At 38.3% G+C, this 17,974-nt stretch overlaps 1 protein-coding gene across 1 annotated transcript in view; it reads left to right on the top strand.

The window, feature by feature from the left end:
• Nucleotides 1–16,653, top strand: part of LOC112149102 (collagen alpha-1(XXVI) chain) — a 23,528-nt gene extending 6,875 nt beyond the window's left edge. The window contains exons 4-14 of the mRNA XM_024276562.2: nt 9,115–9,176; nt 9,250–9,376; nt 10,658–10,762; nt 10,842–10,970; nt 13,355–13,438; nt 13,854–13,906; nt 13,990–14,052; nt 14,453–14,488; nt 14,562–14,606; nt 14,681–14,765; nt 14,999–16,653. Of these exons, the coding sequence (XP_024132330.1) occupies nt 9,115–9,176; nt 9,250–9,376; nt 10,658–10,762; nt 10,842–10,970; nt 13,355–13,438; nt 13,854–13,906; nt 13,990–14,052; nt 14,453–14,488; nt 14,562–14,606; nt 14,681–14,765; nt 14,999–15,138 (929 nt within the window). The 3' untranslated portion in view covers nt 15,139–16,653. The remainder of the gene's footprint in view (nt 1–9,114; nt 9,177–9,249; nt 9,377–10,657; nt 10,763–10,841; nt 10,971–13,354; nt 13,439–13,853; nt 13,907–13,989; nt 14,053–14,452; nt 14,489–14,561; nt 14,607–14,680; nt 14,766–14,998) is intronic.
• Nucleotides 16,654–17,974: the final 1,321 nt, after the last annotated feature.

Here is a 17,974-nt window from a genome sequence, read left to right as displayed (position 1 = left end):
CGGCCCTCGACTTGTAGCAAAATGTTTTATTTGGCCCTCCGTCCATTTGACTTTGACACCCCTGATCTAGACAGAATAAGGACCAGGTTCTCCCTGACAAGAGCAGCTGCCTCTGGTCTTGTGTTTTTCAGTGGAACAGATTTTTAAAAGAAGCACAAATGGAGTTTAAAGGTCAGACTGTCTGGTTTGTTCATGAAGGTTTCTACAGTCATGATCTTTTCTCTCAACTTGCAGAGAAGGAGAGAGAAATCTATCAGATGGGTCACCTTTAACATTAGCTGTGTTTTAAAAATACATTAAGGCTGTTCCGTTTTTTTTCTATCCAGTAAGAGTTGTGCTCTTTTGTCCACTATGTTTTATCTTCCCTGCTCTCATCCTATATGCTTCCTATGTCCTTGAGATCTTCCTTTCTTCTCTTGGAGCTAAGTGATAAAACAGCGTTTCTCCAGACCTCAATCTGCAGTGTAAGAGTATGACCGATCGCTCTGTTACATCTCTGCTTGTGCTCAAAAGTGGGTCAGATGGTGTCCTTTGACCTGCATGGGAGCTGTGGGATCTTTCAGCCGCTCTTGGTCTGATGTGCCTGATGGATGGAGCTTTGCTCCTGCTCCTTCTGTGCTTTTTCATTTCTCTCATCACCTTATCAGCCATTCTCTCTGTGTCTCAGTGATATTTTTCATTTAGTGGTCAAACTACCTGCTGCTACTCTTTCAGCAGGTAAAGTCCCTTTAAAGCAAATTCAAGGTTTCATCTGTTGGTTTCTAACAACATGCACATAGTCCTTAGTTTTTGTGGTTTATACATTGTTTTTCCTTTGTAAATGATGTGTTTTTTAAAAAGCCAAGGTGGACGAGTGTGAGTGAATTGTTTGTTTCTTCCAAGAGTAACACTCTACATGCTATAAAACACTTATTCATATTCAAGTTTACCTTACATTAAACACATATGAAAACACTATTATCTCGTCCACTAGTAATGTCGTGTTTAGTGCCTTTTCTATCTGAATTGTGGAAACATTGGAAGATGGTCCTTTTTATCTATCTTTATAGCTAACTTGCTCTCTATGTTTTTATACATTTATATTATTTTATTTTTAATACTTTTACTTTTTGTGTACTTTTTCTGTCTTTGTATTGCATTTGTGAGTTTTGATTGAATGAATTCCATTCATTTATGCATCCATCCATTTGTTTATGCATCCATTCATCTATGGATCTATTTCTCCATTCATGCATCCATCCATTCATGCATCCATCCATCCATCCATCCATTCATCCATCCATCCATCCATCCATCCATCCATCCATCCATCCATTCATGTATGCATCCATCTCTGCATCCATCCATTTCTCCATCCATTTCTCCATCCATCCATCTCTGCATCCATCCATCCATTCATGTATGCATCCATCTCTGCATCTCTGCATCCATCCATTCATTTATGCATCCATCCATCCATCCATCCATCCATTTATGCATCCATCCATCGATGCATCCTTCTCTGCATCCAATAATCCATCCATCCATCCATCCATCCATCCATCCGTCTCTGCATCCATCCATCCATCCATCAATGCATCCATCTCTGCCTCCATCCATCTCTGCCTCCATCCATCTATGCATCTATTCATCCATTCATTTATGCATCCATCCATCAATGCATCCATCTCTGCCTCCATCCATCCATCCATCCATCCATCCATTCATTCATACATCCATCAATTGGTGAAGCCCTAATGATAGTGGAGGTCAAACATCTATAATATAATTATTTTGTATAAATAACAAACAAATCCCACTGGTATCCACTGAGACTATTACATGTGTAAATGGCAGTGTATGAGATTTATTTACTATAAAGTAGACACAAGGCTCATGAGTGTCTGTATCCTCTGACAATCAGGGGGAGGGATAATAGCTACATTTGATGAAAAGCCTGTTTGGGATGCAGAAGTGTCCTAATGATGTGATTTAGTTTTCCCAGAACAGGAAACAAATTCCATTTCTTAACTCTAAACAAGTCGTAATGATTTTCCAGTGTTTTGTGCCGTAGTCCATAATTCCCTCATAAAACAGCGGTCTGTGGACAGAAGGTATCTTCTCCAGCTGTCATCGTGTCTCCACTCTCATCGTTCCATCTGACATCACTTTTCGCGGCTCCATTGCATGACAACGTCTGCATGTATGTGTTAACAGCATCATCTACCTCTATATGTGAGTGATGAGCAGATAACATACCAGAGGTTTGCAGAGTCAGCTGTTGGAGGAGGTCATAACCCAGCATGCTCAGCTGAGGAGGATCTGTTGAGGCAACTTGAGGCCAAAGCAGAAAAATGAGGTGTTAATTTTTGGCGAATCGCTGTGTTTCGTCATTATTAGAGCTGCTGAAAGGCTCTGTTTTTCATCAGGGAGTTTCAGATTAACACACACGTCTCACTGTGGATTTAAAGTGGGCTATTTTTTCATTTACAATCCACATTTTTGCTCACAGAGTGCTCTGTTTATCACAAAAATGTTTCGGCAGCTTCATTGTAGTAAACATTTCTAAATGACCGTAGTGTGATACACCAGACATCTTGACTTACGAGAAACCTTCTTTTAACCCGGGCAGTTGTGGTCAAAGTGGGTGTGCGATTTTGCGAGTGAGATTTTGTGGCTTGACAAGTGTGTGTGTGTGAGTTTTTTTTTTTTGCCAGCTGTCCTTCATGCCAGCAATAGCTCACCATTTGCTGGCTAAGGCAGACACACAACAGGCTCCTGGGACAAGGCCAGCCCTTAAAGCCTGTCTGTGGTTTGTACACGCACACAAACACAACACCCACACATGCACTGGGTGGATGCTTGTCTATTTATCCAACTGAGGTTAAGGCTGATCTTCAGCCCCAAAAAGATGTTTCAATACATCATCCTTTCATGCCCGCCGCTCGTACAGACGCAGGCGGAGCAAAGATTTAGCGCCGCGGTTTGTGCCTGAACTTGTTTCTGTGCAAAATCGAGAAAAAATGAGTAACGTCTGTGATCTCCGTCCAGGTTTAATGTAGGAAATGTATTTGGCTCAGCAGACTGTGACTGCACTCTGATGCGCAGGCTTGCCAAAATAGTCTTGTCCTGCAGATCATAAAATACAGGCTAGGGTGATTACTCAGGCTGGGTTGTTTTTGATGCTTCCTGAGATGGAATAGTTGCAGTTTTAATTCATCTGATGTCTAAATAAAGGCTAATCCAGCAAAAGTGCTTTTCCAGGATCCAAGTGGGCTCCTGATATTTCTCTGTTTTCTTTGACAGGCTCAGCCTTTAAGTAACTAATTCATATTAGACATTTCTCACGGAAAATCAAGTGATAACATTATTGTAGCCAACTGTGGTAACTAATCTTGCAAAAGTACAAAATTAAATGTAGAAGGAAATAATTGCATCTGTGAATAATTTTCATAGATTCTGCAGACTTATCCGTCAATAGGAGAATTTTTTTGAGGCAAAAACACAGAAGTGGAGCAGCAAACTTTCTATTTTTTACTGTTTATTTGGTTTCCCACTAAAGACAACATCATTTCGAATCTTTCCCATGAGCTGTGCGCAATCCAAGGAAAACAACCCCGTCTGATGTTGCTAGAGTGTAATTACGGATCCAAACAGACTTTTATGCTGTGGTGCGGATTTAAACATCAGTGGACGTTTGGTTTTCTAACCCAACATAATTAAATTCCAACTGCAGAAAATGAAAACCTGCCACTCATTAAAAAAAACAAAAGAAAAAAGAAAGCCGTGTTGTTCTGTTCGGGTTCACGTTTGTGTGCTGTTTTCTTAGAGTGTTGTGGATTTAACAAGATGTAATTGGTTTATTTCTGGCCTACAGGACTGTTGGTGACGGTCGCCATGTAAAGAGACTCAGATTTGAGAGCATAACTACAGTATATGTCAGTTAGAAAGTTAAAATCAAAATGAAGTAAACTAAGATTTAACAATCGTTATATTGGCTCCATCAGCCAGTCTGACCAAATATGTGTGTATTTTACATGGATAAAGAAAAACTTCTCAAATGATTTTTATTTTTTTTAAACTTATTTTCAGAAAATAAATCTGACAAACAGGTTTTAAGAGAGATTTTTTGGTTTACCATCGGATCTACACTTGTTTCAGTTCCTGCAGGGGAAACCCAAATGTGTGTACAGTACTTCATGGGACTCAAACAGCTGGTAAGACGTTTAGCTCAAAGCCACAAATGTGAGCCTAATGGCTCTTAGAGGAACAGTTAAAAAGTAACATATTTCAGATGCATCGTCTGGTTTGGAAAGCATGAAAGAGCATTTTAAAGTCCAGACCAACTTAGAACTCAAGACGAATGCTCTGCTAGCTAAAACAAGTCTTGTACAGGTTACTATCAAGCTATAATATTTTACAGATTGCTCGTAACTCTTATTAACCTCTTCAATCCTGACTTTATTGTCATTAATATAAAAAATGTTTTTTTCCATTGAAGGTGATCCAAAATTAAGTGGAGTGCTAGATTTAGTGGTACGTTCCAAATTAGTGGCATAAGGGTTAATAAAATAATCCTTTAAAATACAAAATTATTGTCTCAGATTACAACACGTTATAATAATCCAACTCAATAACCAATATTATAGATAGTATATATAGATAGTGAATGTAAAGTGGTTATCTGGAATATTATCTGTATTTCTCTATTCAACTTGAATCAGATTAAGTTGATCCTCTTGAGACCTAGACATGCTGTATGCGTGGACATCACATTTTAGGTTAATTCTGCTTTACTGGGCTAACTACTAACTGCTGGACAAAGTGATCAAGCCTCCCAACAGACAGCAAACCCCGTCTCTGGCTTTGGGTTTTGTCTTTAGGCAGACCGTGAAGTGGAAAACTTTGGAGCAACAGGATCTCAGCTGGTTTTCCTGGCAGACAGAGGCTTAAGAGGGGAATGAAATGAGCCATTTTGGAAAAATAATCTACAAAAATGACGACTGTGGAGTGTCCATTGGAACTGGGAAGACTTGTGATAAAACCCAAGGAAATGTGAGACCAGTGTCTTTGAGGGAAGGAGTGTAGTAACCTAGCAAGATGCTCAATAGAAGATGTAGGTCCTTGACATCTCCTACTAGAGTGGGCCACTAAAATCTCATCTTGATGAGTTCTAGAGTAGTCTTTTGCTGTGAGAACGAGAAGAGTTTATTACTTGGTATTTAAGATGTGGTGGAACAAACAGTGGACCTGATGGACAATCAGGAGGTGCCGGGTGATTCACCCTCATTACCAGCCTCCACCAGGCTGATGTCTAGTCAAGCTGACTTAGAGAAAATAAAGTTCAGTCCTGGTGACAAAGTACTTTGTCATGAAAGTGCATGAAAGTGTGAAATGAAAACGGTTGAGAATCAAATACTACCTAAAAACTCCATATTCCCTCATTTCATAGCTGTTACAGTCTGCTCTAGTAGCATCCTATAGACATATTAATCGTGTTTAGCCTTAATGCAAAAAATAAATCTAAATCTCATCAATGTAGACAAGCAAAAACTGTCCAGAGAATGCTCAATACATTTTTTTCAAAATAAAAGCATGCTACACTGTATCTACAACAACAAGACAGAAGCTATTGTCTGTACGAAACCACAGGACTTACGAAAACATATTTATCAATATTGCAAAAATGAAATTGCAACACTTGGATTTATGGGCCTAACACGAAGTATTACTCAGTAATTAAAATCTAAACTTTAACAAGCTCCCTGTGACTCACAGAGGAGAGAATTTGTTGCTGATTAATGCTGAGTGTCTTGATTGTGTTTTTGTTTTCAACAACCACATTTTGGTATTTAATTGTGCTTTACGTCAAACCTCTCTGAGTAGAATCATGACTAACAATCAAATATTATCATTTAGCACTACTGCGTAATGGAAAAAAGTAAAACACTACCATAAAACTTTATTTTTGTAATGCGTTACCTTCAACCTAAGTGAAAACCTAAACGCTTCATCACAGATTGATGTCCTTGATTTAAGAGAGTCAGAGGGTGGAGACCTCCATTCAGTGGATGACGAACTACTGCAGATGAATGGATTTCAAATCAGCTCTAACGTGGTGGAGCCACGGCTCGCCTTAAATCCTGTTGATTTATCAATCTTTCACATCTTTGTGGAGACTAAAGGAACCTCTCAGGCACAGCAAATGCCTCATGGTGGGTGGGTAGGGGGAGTCTTTTACCATCAGAGCTGCTCTCAGTATCTTGTATGATTGTGAAGGGATGTGTTTCAGATTAAAAGTGGTGTCACTTCAGGGTGGGATTGAAAGTGATGGAAAAGAAGCGCTGAAACGTCAGTCAGTCAGTCAGTGAGGGTAAGATCCTGAACTATTTCAGTGAAGCAGAAAGCTCGTCCGCTGACGATAGCATCCTCATTACCGCGGTCTGCGACGGTGGTTTAGACTGACCGGGACTGTTTGAGTCATTTTTTTGTTGATGCTTTGGTTATTTATAAGCAGCAGTTGTTTCTCATTCTGGGTGTCCCTGCTACGACCGCAGTGTGGGTGGGTCCCATTTGTGGGACAGGCAGCTGACATTCCTCCCTTCCTCTGAGCCTTAGACCAGAGGAAAATTCAGATTTAGAACAAATATTTTTTTCAATGATTTCGGGGTGTTCTGTGTTTTGGATCGCGTATTGTGCAAAATGATCCAAAATTGTTGCATAGCCAAAAAAAGTCAAGGTATTTGTGGTTTAGCTGCGGCTGAAGGCGTATAATTTCTGGGACAAAGATGACCAAGGAGTCCTAAACAGTATAAATGCACCACTGGAAAGGTTTGTGGTAAACAGGAATGTTTTAAAGGATATGCACACACATATCTTAGTCTTTCTAATTTGAAAATAAAAACCAAGCATACCTTCTCAAAGAGGGAGTCGGACATTGTTTCATTTTTACAAAATCTCTAAATCAAACAAAATCTCTCTCTATTTCCTCATTTTTTCCCTTTAATTTTTTTTTTTTACATTTCTTTCCTAGTTAAAAAAAATGTTTTGCAGAGGCTTAAATGATGTCATATTTTCATATTTCTGTTATTTTGACAAAACCAACTTTAACTTTTGACTTTACCTGTTCTTCATGATCTGCCAAGGATTAAAAAGTGAATTAAACTTATTTTTTATTAACGAATAAGACTCAAACGCGCTAAGGAGATGGATTTTTGTTTACAATCACAATAAATAAATTACATTTTTGCCCCAAATTTCTTTAAAAAAGCATATGGAATCACCTCAGTTGCTCATTTTGTGACGCACAGAAATGTATGCCGTGGTTTGGCTCTTTGACCTCCTCTGCTGCTGACTTGGAGGAATATCAGCTCGGCTCACTCCATTCTGGATCCACACTAACTGGACATAGCAGAGGCTGTTAAAAAAAAAAAAAAAAAAAAAAAACTAAAAAGTTTCAACATTAAAAATCATCACTTGGGTCAAGAATCAGAATCCGTTGATTGATTTTTTTGTTTAATCCTTTTTTGTTAATAATAGTTATTTTTGTAAACATAATTTACTGAATATTTGCTCCTTTTATACGTCACAGCATTGGTACGTTTACCCTCTTCCTGAACCACTCCTAGCTAAGATCATTTTTTATGGCAACAAAAATAATAATCATGTGTTTCAAGAATAAATAATATTCATTCATTCATTCATCTTCCTTACCGCTTTGTCCCTTTCGGGGTCGTGGGGGTGCCGGAGCCTATCCCGGCTACTGAAGGGTGAAGGCGGGGTACACCCTGGACAGGTCGCCAGTCTGTCTCAGGGCCTCAATCACACATACCCATCCACTCTCACATCCACACCTAGGGGCAATTTAGAGTCACCAATGAACCTATGGAGCATGTTTCTGGACGGTGGGAGGAAGCCGGAGTCCCCGATGAAAACCCACGCATGCACGGGGAGAACATGCAAACTCCACACAGAAAGGTCCCAGCCGGGAGTCGAACCGGGGCCTTCTCGCTGTGAGGCAAGAGCGCTAACCACTTCGCCACCGTGCAGCCCTAAATAATATATGAGTTATTTAAAAAAAAAAATGACAATAAGTAAAATAAAATAAAAAAAAATAAAAAAAATAATGGTAACAATAAAAAAGTGATTCCCACTTATAATGATGTTTAAATTTGTTGACAAATTTTTAGAGAGTTTCTCTGGTTAAAGAAAAATACAATGTTTTTAGTTTACGAAAGTAACTGTAAAGTTTAGTTAGGAAAAGTAAAATAACTTATTACTCTGCAAGCCTTCAAAGTACTGTAGCCATAGTGGTTTGATGATCAATAACTAAACATATTGACAAATTCCAGTGTTTTAAGTGTTCCTCATAGTTAAAGAATACAGTTAATTAGCTCTGTTTTAATTATAGATGTTATTTTAATGTAAGATTTATTAATCTCTGGCTAAGAAGCACCACAAATATTTAAAAATAGAATGTTTTGTTTTTTTATTGCTGACATTACACTACCTACCACTAGATTTGCTCCATTGAGATGTTCCTATATGACACAGGAAGTCTTTTATTTTGAAAGGAAGTCTTGTGATCTTCTGTTAAAAGTTATAAACTGTTTATATATTTGGGAAAAAAATATATATTTTCAGTTAAAGTTTGTTTCATTAATGCCAAAAAAAATAGTTTATTTATATTTCTTATAAAAATAACAATAAAATAAATACAAAGTCTTATTTTTCTAAAGGATGTGTGGCTCCACTGGGTTGTGGTCAGTGAGAAATTGACCCAAGTAGCTCTATAAGTGTTAGAGGTTACAGACTCCTGGTTTAGGGGGAAACGACAAGAACATTCCAATTTACATTTTCGTGTTGTGGAGAAAATGGTCCAATGTATGATTTTTTACATGTTAGATGCCCAGTAGTTAATAATAGTTTTTACTTTTACTCTGACAAAAAAAAAAAATACTCAACAGTGTGAATCTAGGACTCACATAAGAAGTTTAATTCTAATTTTTAGTTTGTAAATGATCCTAAAAAGGAGAAATTACCCAGAGTTTCTCGAAGTAAAAGAGATGAAGAAGGAGGGAACGACACAAATGTGTTCTGCATAAAAACATTTTTTCTCTCTCGTCTTTCTCTTAGAGTGTATGAACTGCACTGCTTTCAACGACATCAATGGGAGGATAAACAACATTGAATTAAAGGTAGGTTCTTTTAAATTCTGTAACAGAAGTTTTAGGCTCTTAAGACAGCTTTATGGGTCTGCTCCTTCTCCAGGTCAAACTCCTGGAAGAAGAACGTTCATCTCTTCCAGTATTTCGTCGATTACCAGATGGCTCAACAGAAAATGAAGTGGACCCTCCTCGACCCACTTCTGTTGGACCACCTCCATACCTGCCTGCAGGTCTTAAGCACAGAAGAAACGATGTTTTCTCACATCATTTAGGATTGAGTGTTTAATTAATTTTACCTAAAAAGTCAGTTAATCCTTTAGTTGTTTTTTTTCTTCTTTTTCTATTTAAACCAAAATTGTATTGTTTTGTTTGAAACTTAAAAAATGATTTAAGATTTTTCTGACTATTAAAGTTCTAAAATTTAAGATTCACATTAAAAGCAAATAAATTACTCTTTTATTAGAAAGTCAAATGATCTTGCTGCATTATTATTTAGGTGTCTGTTTTGCATGAAGCTTTAAACTAATTTTAGTAATCCACTTAATTCCGTCTAATTAAATCATTTAACTCCAATTTAAACTCAATTAAGTTTGTTTATAGAAAACAAACCACAACACAAGGTCTTCAAGGAATCCAAGAACAACCTTAGAGCGAGACAAAAAGGGAAATCTTATAAAGTTTTCATTTTTTAAGTCTAGTTCAGGAAAATCCAAATAAATCTATTTTAATGATGATCTACAAAAGTGCTCAACATTCACAGAACTCCAGGTATACTGAGCACACTCTAACACTCTTTAACCACTCTAAAGTGGTTATTATTTAAGTTTAGAGAATTAAAATTACCATTGCCATACAGCCCAAGGCTGGCCCTGCTAGCACGTCAAAGTTGGGGACACCCAAAACGTCAAAAAGTGGCGCAGAGGGGGGCCCGAACTCTACGTCCATATATGACAAGCTGGAAGTGAGAATGTGAAGGCAGGACAGTTAAAGGTCAGGGTCATGAGGTCAAACAGAACTACAGGTTTTATCAAAAGAGAGAAGTCAATCCCAGTGGAGAGGGTGGGGTCATTCTCATGAAGCAGAGCAGTGAGATTGATCCTCAAGAGAAGAACCTGATAACTGAAGGTTCTAGTTTTCTAAATTCTGGACTAGTCATAAAACTGAGAGGGAAACAATTGACTTGCAATTTTGCACATTTGTGTTATTAATGTCAATTTATCACATTTCCATTAAAGTCACATCATATTTTTAGACTATTTAAAACAGACGTTTATTTGATCTCATTCTAATTTATATCAGGAAATGTTGTGTTTGTGTGTGAACAGTTGAACTCATAATCCTGCCTGGAGAATTTTTAGAAGCCTTAAAGGGTATAAAGACTGCTTTACATCAGACATGTTTGGCTGGAGAGTTAAACATGATGTGTTCATGGTTGCATGTTTACCCTTCAGTGAAGTCAAACAGCCACAGAGAGAAAATCAGCAGGAGCTCATTTGTTTTTCATGCTGCAGTTGCTGGAACCAGAGGGCCCCCAGGGCCCATTGGACCTCCAGGGCGTGCAGGTTCTGCAGGACCTCCAGGTGTTCCTGGACGGGCAGGCTTTCCAGGACCTATAGGTAAAACAATTGTCTTACAAATGATTACTAATAACTTCAGTTTAAGCTAACGAACTCCTTATTTTCTTTAATTCTTTAGGACCCAAGGGGGACAAAGGCTCACCAGGAGAGATTGGTCTTCCTGGCCCTCCTGGTCCACCGGGTCCTCCAGGGCCTGGTTCCTCTCCTGTCCAAACCCGAGGAGACGTTTTTTACGTGGAACCTCAAGGTCGACCATTCCACCTCTCAATAACACTGAATAGCAAAGCTAAACTCTATAAATGCACAGCAGTCCAAGTCTGTTCTAGCAGTGATCCCCAAATCCTTGATCCTCATTGTATGAGCTTATTCTGACAGGCAGCACATGAATCTACCTTAACTGTGGATTAAGAGGTAGACAGGTGGAGGAGCACAGACTGAAACACTGCAGCTTACATTTTTAATGAAGAGGGAATTGTTGCTTTTCCCCTCAGCACAGCTGGCACAGATTTACTGTAATGGTTTCCTTGTGGTGTTTTTTTTTTTTTTGCTACTTAGCCACTGTATTCTGCAACCTCAGTTTGTACCAACAATGGAGATGAAGCGGTACTTGCAAAAAAGACTGATGTGTCAACACATTTTTTATTTGATCGTGTTTTAGTCTTTTACTTTGAAGAAACTCCTGCTGCGGTTTGGAGGAGCTTGCTAACATCAGATCCAGATTTTCTTTTTGCAGCACGTCCTCTAAATATTCTTGTCTTTTGAAGTTTGGAGGATAAAAGGAGAAGTCTAAATAGATTCTGAGGCTCTTCAGTGCTTCTGTTTGTCCACAGGGAGGCAGTAGGAGTCCGCGTTCTAGTCCTGGCCTCACAGGGCCGCTCACTCTTGGATGCATTTGTCTTTTTGGGACTGTGTCTGCGGATCTGCAGCTATGTAGGTTTGAGTCTGTGGGACCTTGTAAGCAGAGTGGGGCCAACTGGCTTTAAATCAGGCCTAATTTGTTAGCTGTCAGCACAACAGTCTGTGTTTTGGGGAAACTAGCCACGGCCCCAAGCCAAGAGCTGGGCTGGCTTTGAACGAGGGAGGAGATAGGCTGCCACTCATGTGGAGTTTCTCGGGGAAGCAGCCAGGCTGGAGGAGCTGTAGCATTAGAAAATTAGTTCCAGAGGGAAGTCTGCTCCTTCAAGACCCGCTCTGTGGACTGCAGCCATAATGTAATAGTGCTGTCTCAACATGGGAGAAGGCTGACGCTAAGCATATGTTCAAGTGATGAGGGAAGTGTGAGGTGTTTTCAAACTGCTTTTTTATTTACATGTACATCAACAAATGTCCTTCAAGCTATTAAAAAGACCTTCCTATCCATTATTTAGGGGATGTTTTCAGTGAAGTTTGAGCGTTTGTGAAAATAGATCTGCTTTAGATCTACCAGCTGCTCATGTCCTTCACAGCTTTCTATTGAATCCAGCTGCTGACCACGATGAAAAGATATCTTTTATTTCCCAAAACTTCCCGTAAGTTTAAAAAAAATTCCATTGCGTCTAACCTATTCTTCCTATCAGCTATCTCAGCAAATCATCATGTGGTTTTGCAAACCTAACAATGTTTTCTAAATGTTAGGAAAACACTCAGCCCTGTGAAAAAACTAATTCATAAAAGAACTTTCAGATGTTTTGTGAGATTTGTTCAAGTTCTGATCAGAGAAACAGAAAGAATAAATTTGAATTTTCAAAACTTTGATTTTCAGCTGGTCCAAAAGTATGATTTTCATGTAAAGTTCTTGTATTTTTATATAGGCTGGGATGTAAATGGCTTTTACGTGATTTTGTATCAAGTTCCATTCACTCACAATTACTCATTATGTGGCAAACTGTACAATGCAGGGTTTAGTGTCTTGCCCAAGAACACTGACTCATGGGTAGACAAGGTGGGATCTTTGTTTTACATTAAGTACATGCTATTTAAATAAATATTGATTTGATTTGATTTAATTAGCTTTGATTAGCTTAGCTTAGCTTGAATTAGCTTTGATTAGATTCGAACCTGCAACCTGCCAATTGGAGGTTGGCCTCTGCCCCACAGGAACCCTCCTGCTTTTACTATGAAACATACTTGCATAAAAATAATGCTATCTCCTCCCATTTTTGCCATCTTCAGTATGTTTTCAACCAATTGAATTAGTCACTTATAGAGTAACATTTCTAACTTGTGTTTACTGACATCACTGGAGTGATACTGCATTGATTATTTTTTTCATTAATGTGCACAAACAACACAAGTTAGATAAAAATATTTTTTTCTGTGTTGGAACTTTGAGCTTTAGAAACAGTGGAGTCGAGAGTAGTTTTGTCATTTTTTTTTTACAATTTTCTTAAAGGTCTCAGAATTGTTATTAATTGCAGCATTTCTAATAATAATTTGACACAATTTACATCAGGAAATGAAGCATAACTTTGTGTGCTGTTGGATTATTTGATTTGTGAAGAACATTATTCCATTCTTCTCCAAGTTTACAGTGAAAATGTTTGCTTAGCTGCATATCCGGATTAGATGTAAGTGAAAAATATCAGGTCACATGTTCATCTGTGACATGGCTGATACTGTGTTTGTCATCTCTCTCTCTCTCTCTTTTTCTAGAAGAGAACCCCATCCATTCAGCCATATCTGCTCCTCAGATCACAATTGGTCCTCCTGGTCCAGTAGGTCCTGTTGGACCCTCAGGTATTAAATGCAACAGTGCTAATGACGCATGCTTGATGAGGTTTGACCTCCTGTTTGCTGCAGTATTTACATCACCAATCAAACAAGAAAACATGAAAATGCAATTTTGGTAATTTATATGTGAATGTGTGCAAAGAAAATTATTTTAGCAATATCTTCAGCAAAAAATGAATTACTATTTACTTGCATTTGGTAAAAGGCAAAAAAGAAAAAAATACAAAGAGCATATCTTTTTTAAAAATATTAAAAAATATTTTATGAAAAACACAGATTTTTGGGGGGTTTATAAGTAGTTTGCAAACCCTGATAAATCTCTCTCATTGGTGCTTGCTTTACAACTTTTATTCCTGCAGATTTAACAGAAAGAACTCACCTTTCTTATTAACTTGGTGGTTGTGTCTTTGAATGGAAACAGGCTCCCCGGGATCACGAGGCCCTGAAGGAGTTCCGGGTCTTCCCGGACAAGATGTGAGTTTCCTCAATGTTTACATCATATCTAACGTATGGCTTCTTCCACCACCGACACACGGCTCTGTTCCGTCTGACTCCAGGGCAAGGACGGACTTCCAGGCAGGCCTGGAAATCCAGGGCCTAAAGGAGATCCAGGCGAAGGGGTAAAAAACTATGTTCATAATTGGATTACCTGGTTGACTGAGCATATTTAGGTCTTATGAACTATCAAAATGCTTTTAGTTGTATTTCAGTAAATTGCCCTAGCTGTCATGAAATTTTAAACACATTAAATGGGAACATGGTTTTCTTCAAAGAGTCTGTCCAAGCCATGACTAATCCTCTCGTCTCTTCCTCATCCAAAGCCAGGGCTCACTAATCAGAGCAGCCATGTCAGGTCCCCTCTGCCGTCAGCTCTCTAGAGGGCCTCTGTCTTTTAACCTGATCCCTTCCCTCCACTAGCATGATTTAAGATTGGAGATTTGGTGCAAAGGGAATAGAGAACCCATTAGGGCGTGTGTGAAGAGAAGACTAGTTTATTCCTCTCTGTTATTCCTTGACTAGGGGCCCCCAGGTGCAAAAGGGGAGCAAGGCCTACCAGTAAGTACATTTAAGGTTGCCATGTTACCTAAAATCTCCTACTTTACTCTGACGTGACTGTTTCTGCTTCCAGGGAGTGCCAGGACCAAAAGGAGAGCCGGGAGTGGGCATGAATGACGTAAGAAACATTGGTGACATTTCTTTTCGAGTTCCTTCCCGAGTTGTTTCTGTAAACATGCCGGTGCTGTTCAGGGAGAAGCCATTCAGCAGCTCAGGGAGGCGCTGAAGATCCTGGCGGAGAGGGTGCTGATCCTGGAGCATATGATAGGGATTCACGGTAAGGAGAAAGGAACCCTGGCTTAAAGTCTGTAAGGAGTCTATTTCTGCCTTTTAAGAAACAGAAAAATATGTGCTAATTATGCAGCCAGAACACATTAGGACATTTTTTGCCACCTTCAAACCCCTTCCTTTAGTCATTTTGTTTAAGAAATTGACATTTAAAGTGAAACAAACACTGTTACATTTTTTTAAAGAAGTTACTGACTGTTTCTGTTTGTCTTCCTTATGCAGAGAACTCCGAGGGGTCTGGGTTCGGCAGCATTTCAGATCCGCTGTCTTTCTCTGGCCTGAAGACCAAGCGGCGTCAAACCGTTCAAATCCTTTCCCACTCTCCTGATCTAAAGGACAGACAGAGACAGGTCCCCCTTTAAGATGAAGGTTAAAGTTACATTTCTGTTCAGAGTTGCTAAGGAAATGGCAAATCTTTTTTTGTTTTTTTTTAATGAATGGTGCTTTTTTCATAGATTGTGGCTTCAGTTTGAGTTCAGTGACTGATGAGTTTAGAGTCATCCTCAGCAGACTTGACTTGATGTTCAGGACTTGTGAGCAATGTTACTTTTTTTCCTCTTCTTTAAGGGGCTTATACCATGCAATATTAACTTTTTGAGCTTTTGAGTGTTTATAATGGTCATTCATCACAATAAACAGCCCCAAAGCGTTCACGTATTTCTAAGTAATCCTCTAAAAATCTGCACTCTGAACAGCAGCCCCTCCCAACCCACGAAAATGAGCAGGTTCTTATGAGCTGATGTCACAAAGGGAGAACAGCCTGTTTAAGAAAGAGACTTTGTTGCCAGTACTGCCCCCAGGCTAGCACAAATACACTTTATCCGCTCAACTAGCTGTGATCCACTGATAACTTTACTACTCAGCTAGCAGTGATCAGCCGCTAACTTCGCTGCTCAGCTAGCAGTGATCAGTCACTAACTTTACCACTCAACAAAATTTGTCCTTTTGTACCAAAGTAAATAAATATTCATATCTATGGACATTGTTTACTCTGAAATATTTCAGAAAAGCATGGTATAGGCCCTTTAACTTTAACACAGTTACAATCTTTGCCTTTCTCACATCAGTTTCTGTTGCCTATTTCAAAAGAATCTTGGTGAATGAATATTTGTTGCTCTCCACGTGTTTGTTAGTTAAGGATGACCATAGATTGATCATTTCAGCTACAACATTTTCAGTGAACCTTAGGGAAAAAAAGTTCAAACTTAACCTAAAAACAGCTTCTGAGGGCCTCTGGGTGTTTTTTACTCCGTATTTCTTATCATACCTTAGATTTTTATATGTATTTTTCTATATTTTCTATGTTTTTAACTCCTACATGAACTATTTTTATGATGTTTTTTTTCCATAGAAGGATGTTTAAGACATTTTGCCAATGCAAAAGTCTTCTCACCTTACTTTTACTTCTACAAACAAAGCAGCATAAAAACTATTTTTTAAAATAAATTGTGAGGGTTTTTGTCCAGAAAAGTTCATAAAAGTAAACGTTTTTTTTTTTTCTTTTAATTTGGAGTCATTTAAAAACCCCACAGAAAATGTATGATTTAGTGTGAAACACATTCTGAGTTATGCTTTTGCCAGATAACATTTTCTTCTCTGTCGTGAAAGGTTTCCACCAATATCTGCTTAAAATCAAACTGAATTAAAGGGTTAGCGGTTACTGTAAAGCATCTGGAACACAAAGGAGGAAGATCCTGACAGAGCAGCGATCCCTGCTTGGCCCGAACACCCCTGGAAGCCGACAGGGAGCTAAATTTGACAGGATTACGTTGACTTCTTCATAAACTCCCTGAGATTTCTGTTAACACTGATATGATTACTGTATAACAGGTCTCTGAGAGACACTGTTGTTTTCTGAATAAATCTTCTGCCGTGTCTTGTGCCGTCTCTCTTTTACAAGCTACACATGGAAAACACATTTGGAAAAATTTGGACTACAACTTTCTTTTTTTCTGCCAAGAGGTACACAGAAAATCAATGACAGTGTTGAGTTTGCACTAAGCATAAAATGAGTCATGAATTTAGGAAAATTAGTTGTGTTAACAGAGTTTGTCACACAATATCCAACACACTGGATTAAATGAAAATCAAATCATCAAGTTGAAGATCTATTTCTGTCAGATATGATGTCCTAAGAGAACATCAATAATTAAAATTCCCTTTAAATGTATGAGCTGCTTAACATTTGTCATTATACTAGTCATTTTTATACACTACTAAAAAAGTAATAATACATAGTTTATGATCACCTGACAGATTAGTAGGTCAGTGGAGGCAGTGTCAACTAATGTGTTGTCAGAAGGTTAATAAACACAAGAGTTTGTGCTCAAGCTTTACGTTTTGAATTAAGACACCAAAACTAGTCGGTCACATTTTAGGGGAGAACATACCTGGAATAATTTTAATTTCAGCCTCGAACACATTTTACAAAAAAAGTAGTGTCTTCTTTCTGAAGTATGTCTTTATTTTCAAGTAATATTTGTCCATTTCAAACATTTTCAAGTGTCTACTAAAGTTTTCTGGATGAACGCATTTAAAGTATGAGTCAGCAAGATTTAAGAGGAGTAACAACCTATTGTTGTTTGTGTGTTTTTACTTCTGCTGCCTTCCAGGACAAATAGAAACCCTTTATACACATACTATTTTATGTTGTTTTCTATTCACTAAACATTATCTGGAAATCAGAGGTAAAAGGGGAAAGTGGCCTTAAAAGCTCTTGGAATCTGATGACAGGATCATATTTGATTAAATTACATGTTAGACAGAAAAGCCCTAGTTTTGTGATTTTTCAAACACTACACAGTTTGAATTACTGTTGTAGTTCAGCTTCTTTGTGTAGAAACAGATTTTTTTTAAAGCTGTTAAGCTACTTTCCCAATGCTCTCTCCAAGGTGTGTGTGTTCAAGTGACCACTTCCAATGAGAAGTCTACACGTGTATGCTTGTTTCTGACTTCCACGTCTAAACATTTTGGTTAAAAACCCAAGTTTTTTAATCTGTTTTCAGGCTCTAAAACGTGCATCCATTGAGCATGCATTGAAAAGGTTGAACTGAACTTTGACCAATCGGGGACTCAGATTTAGTCGTGACGTTTGGATGACATCCCCTTTATTTTAGAGAAGTGCTGCTCGTTTGAAAATTGATCATGAAGAAGATAATAATTGCAGTTTGGCAACGACCAGAATGATGAGACACCGAG

Source organism: Oryzias melastigma, linkage group LG13 (genome assembly GCF_002922805.2).
Source record: "Oryzias melastigma strain HK-1 linkage group LG13, ASM292280v2, whole genome shotgun sequence".
NCBI lineage: Eukaryota > Metazoa > Chordata > Actinopteri > Beloniformes > Adrianichthyidae > Oryzias > Oryzias melastigma.
The sequence above is the reverse complement of the archived record's forward strand: the minus strand, read 5'-3'. Positions and strand labels throughout refer to the sequence as shown.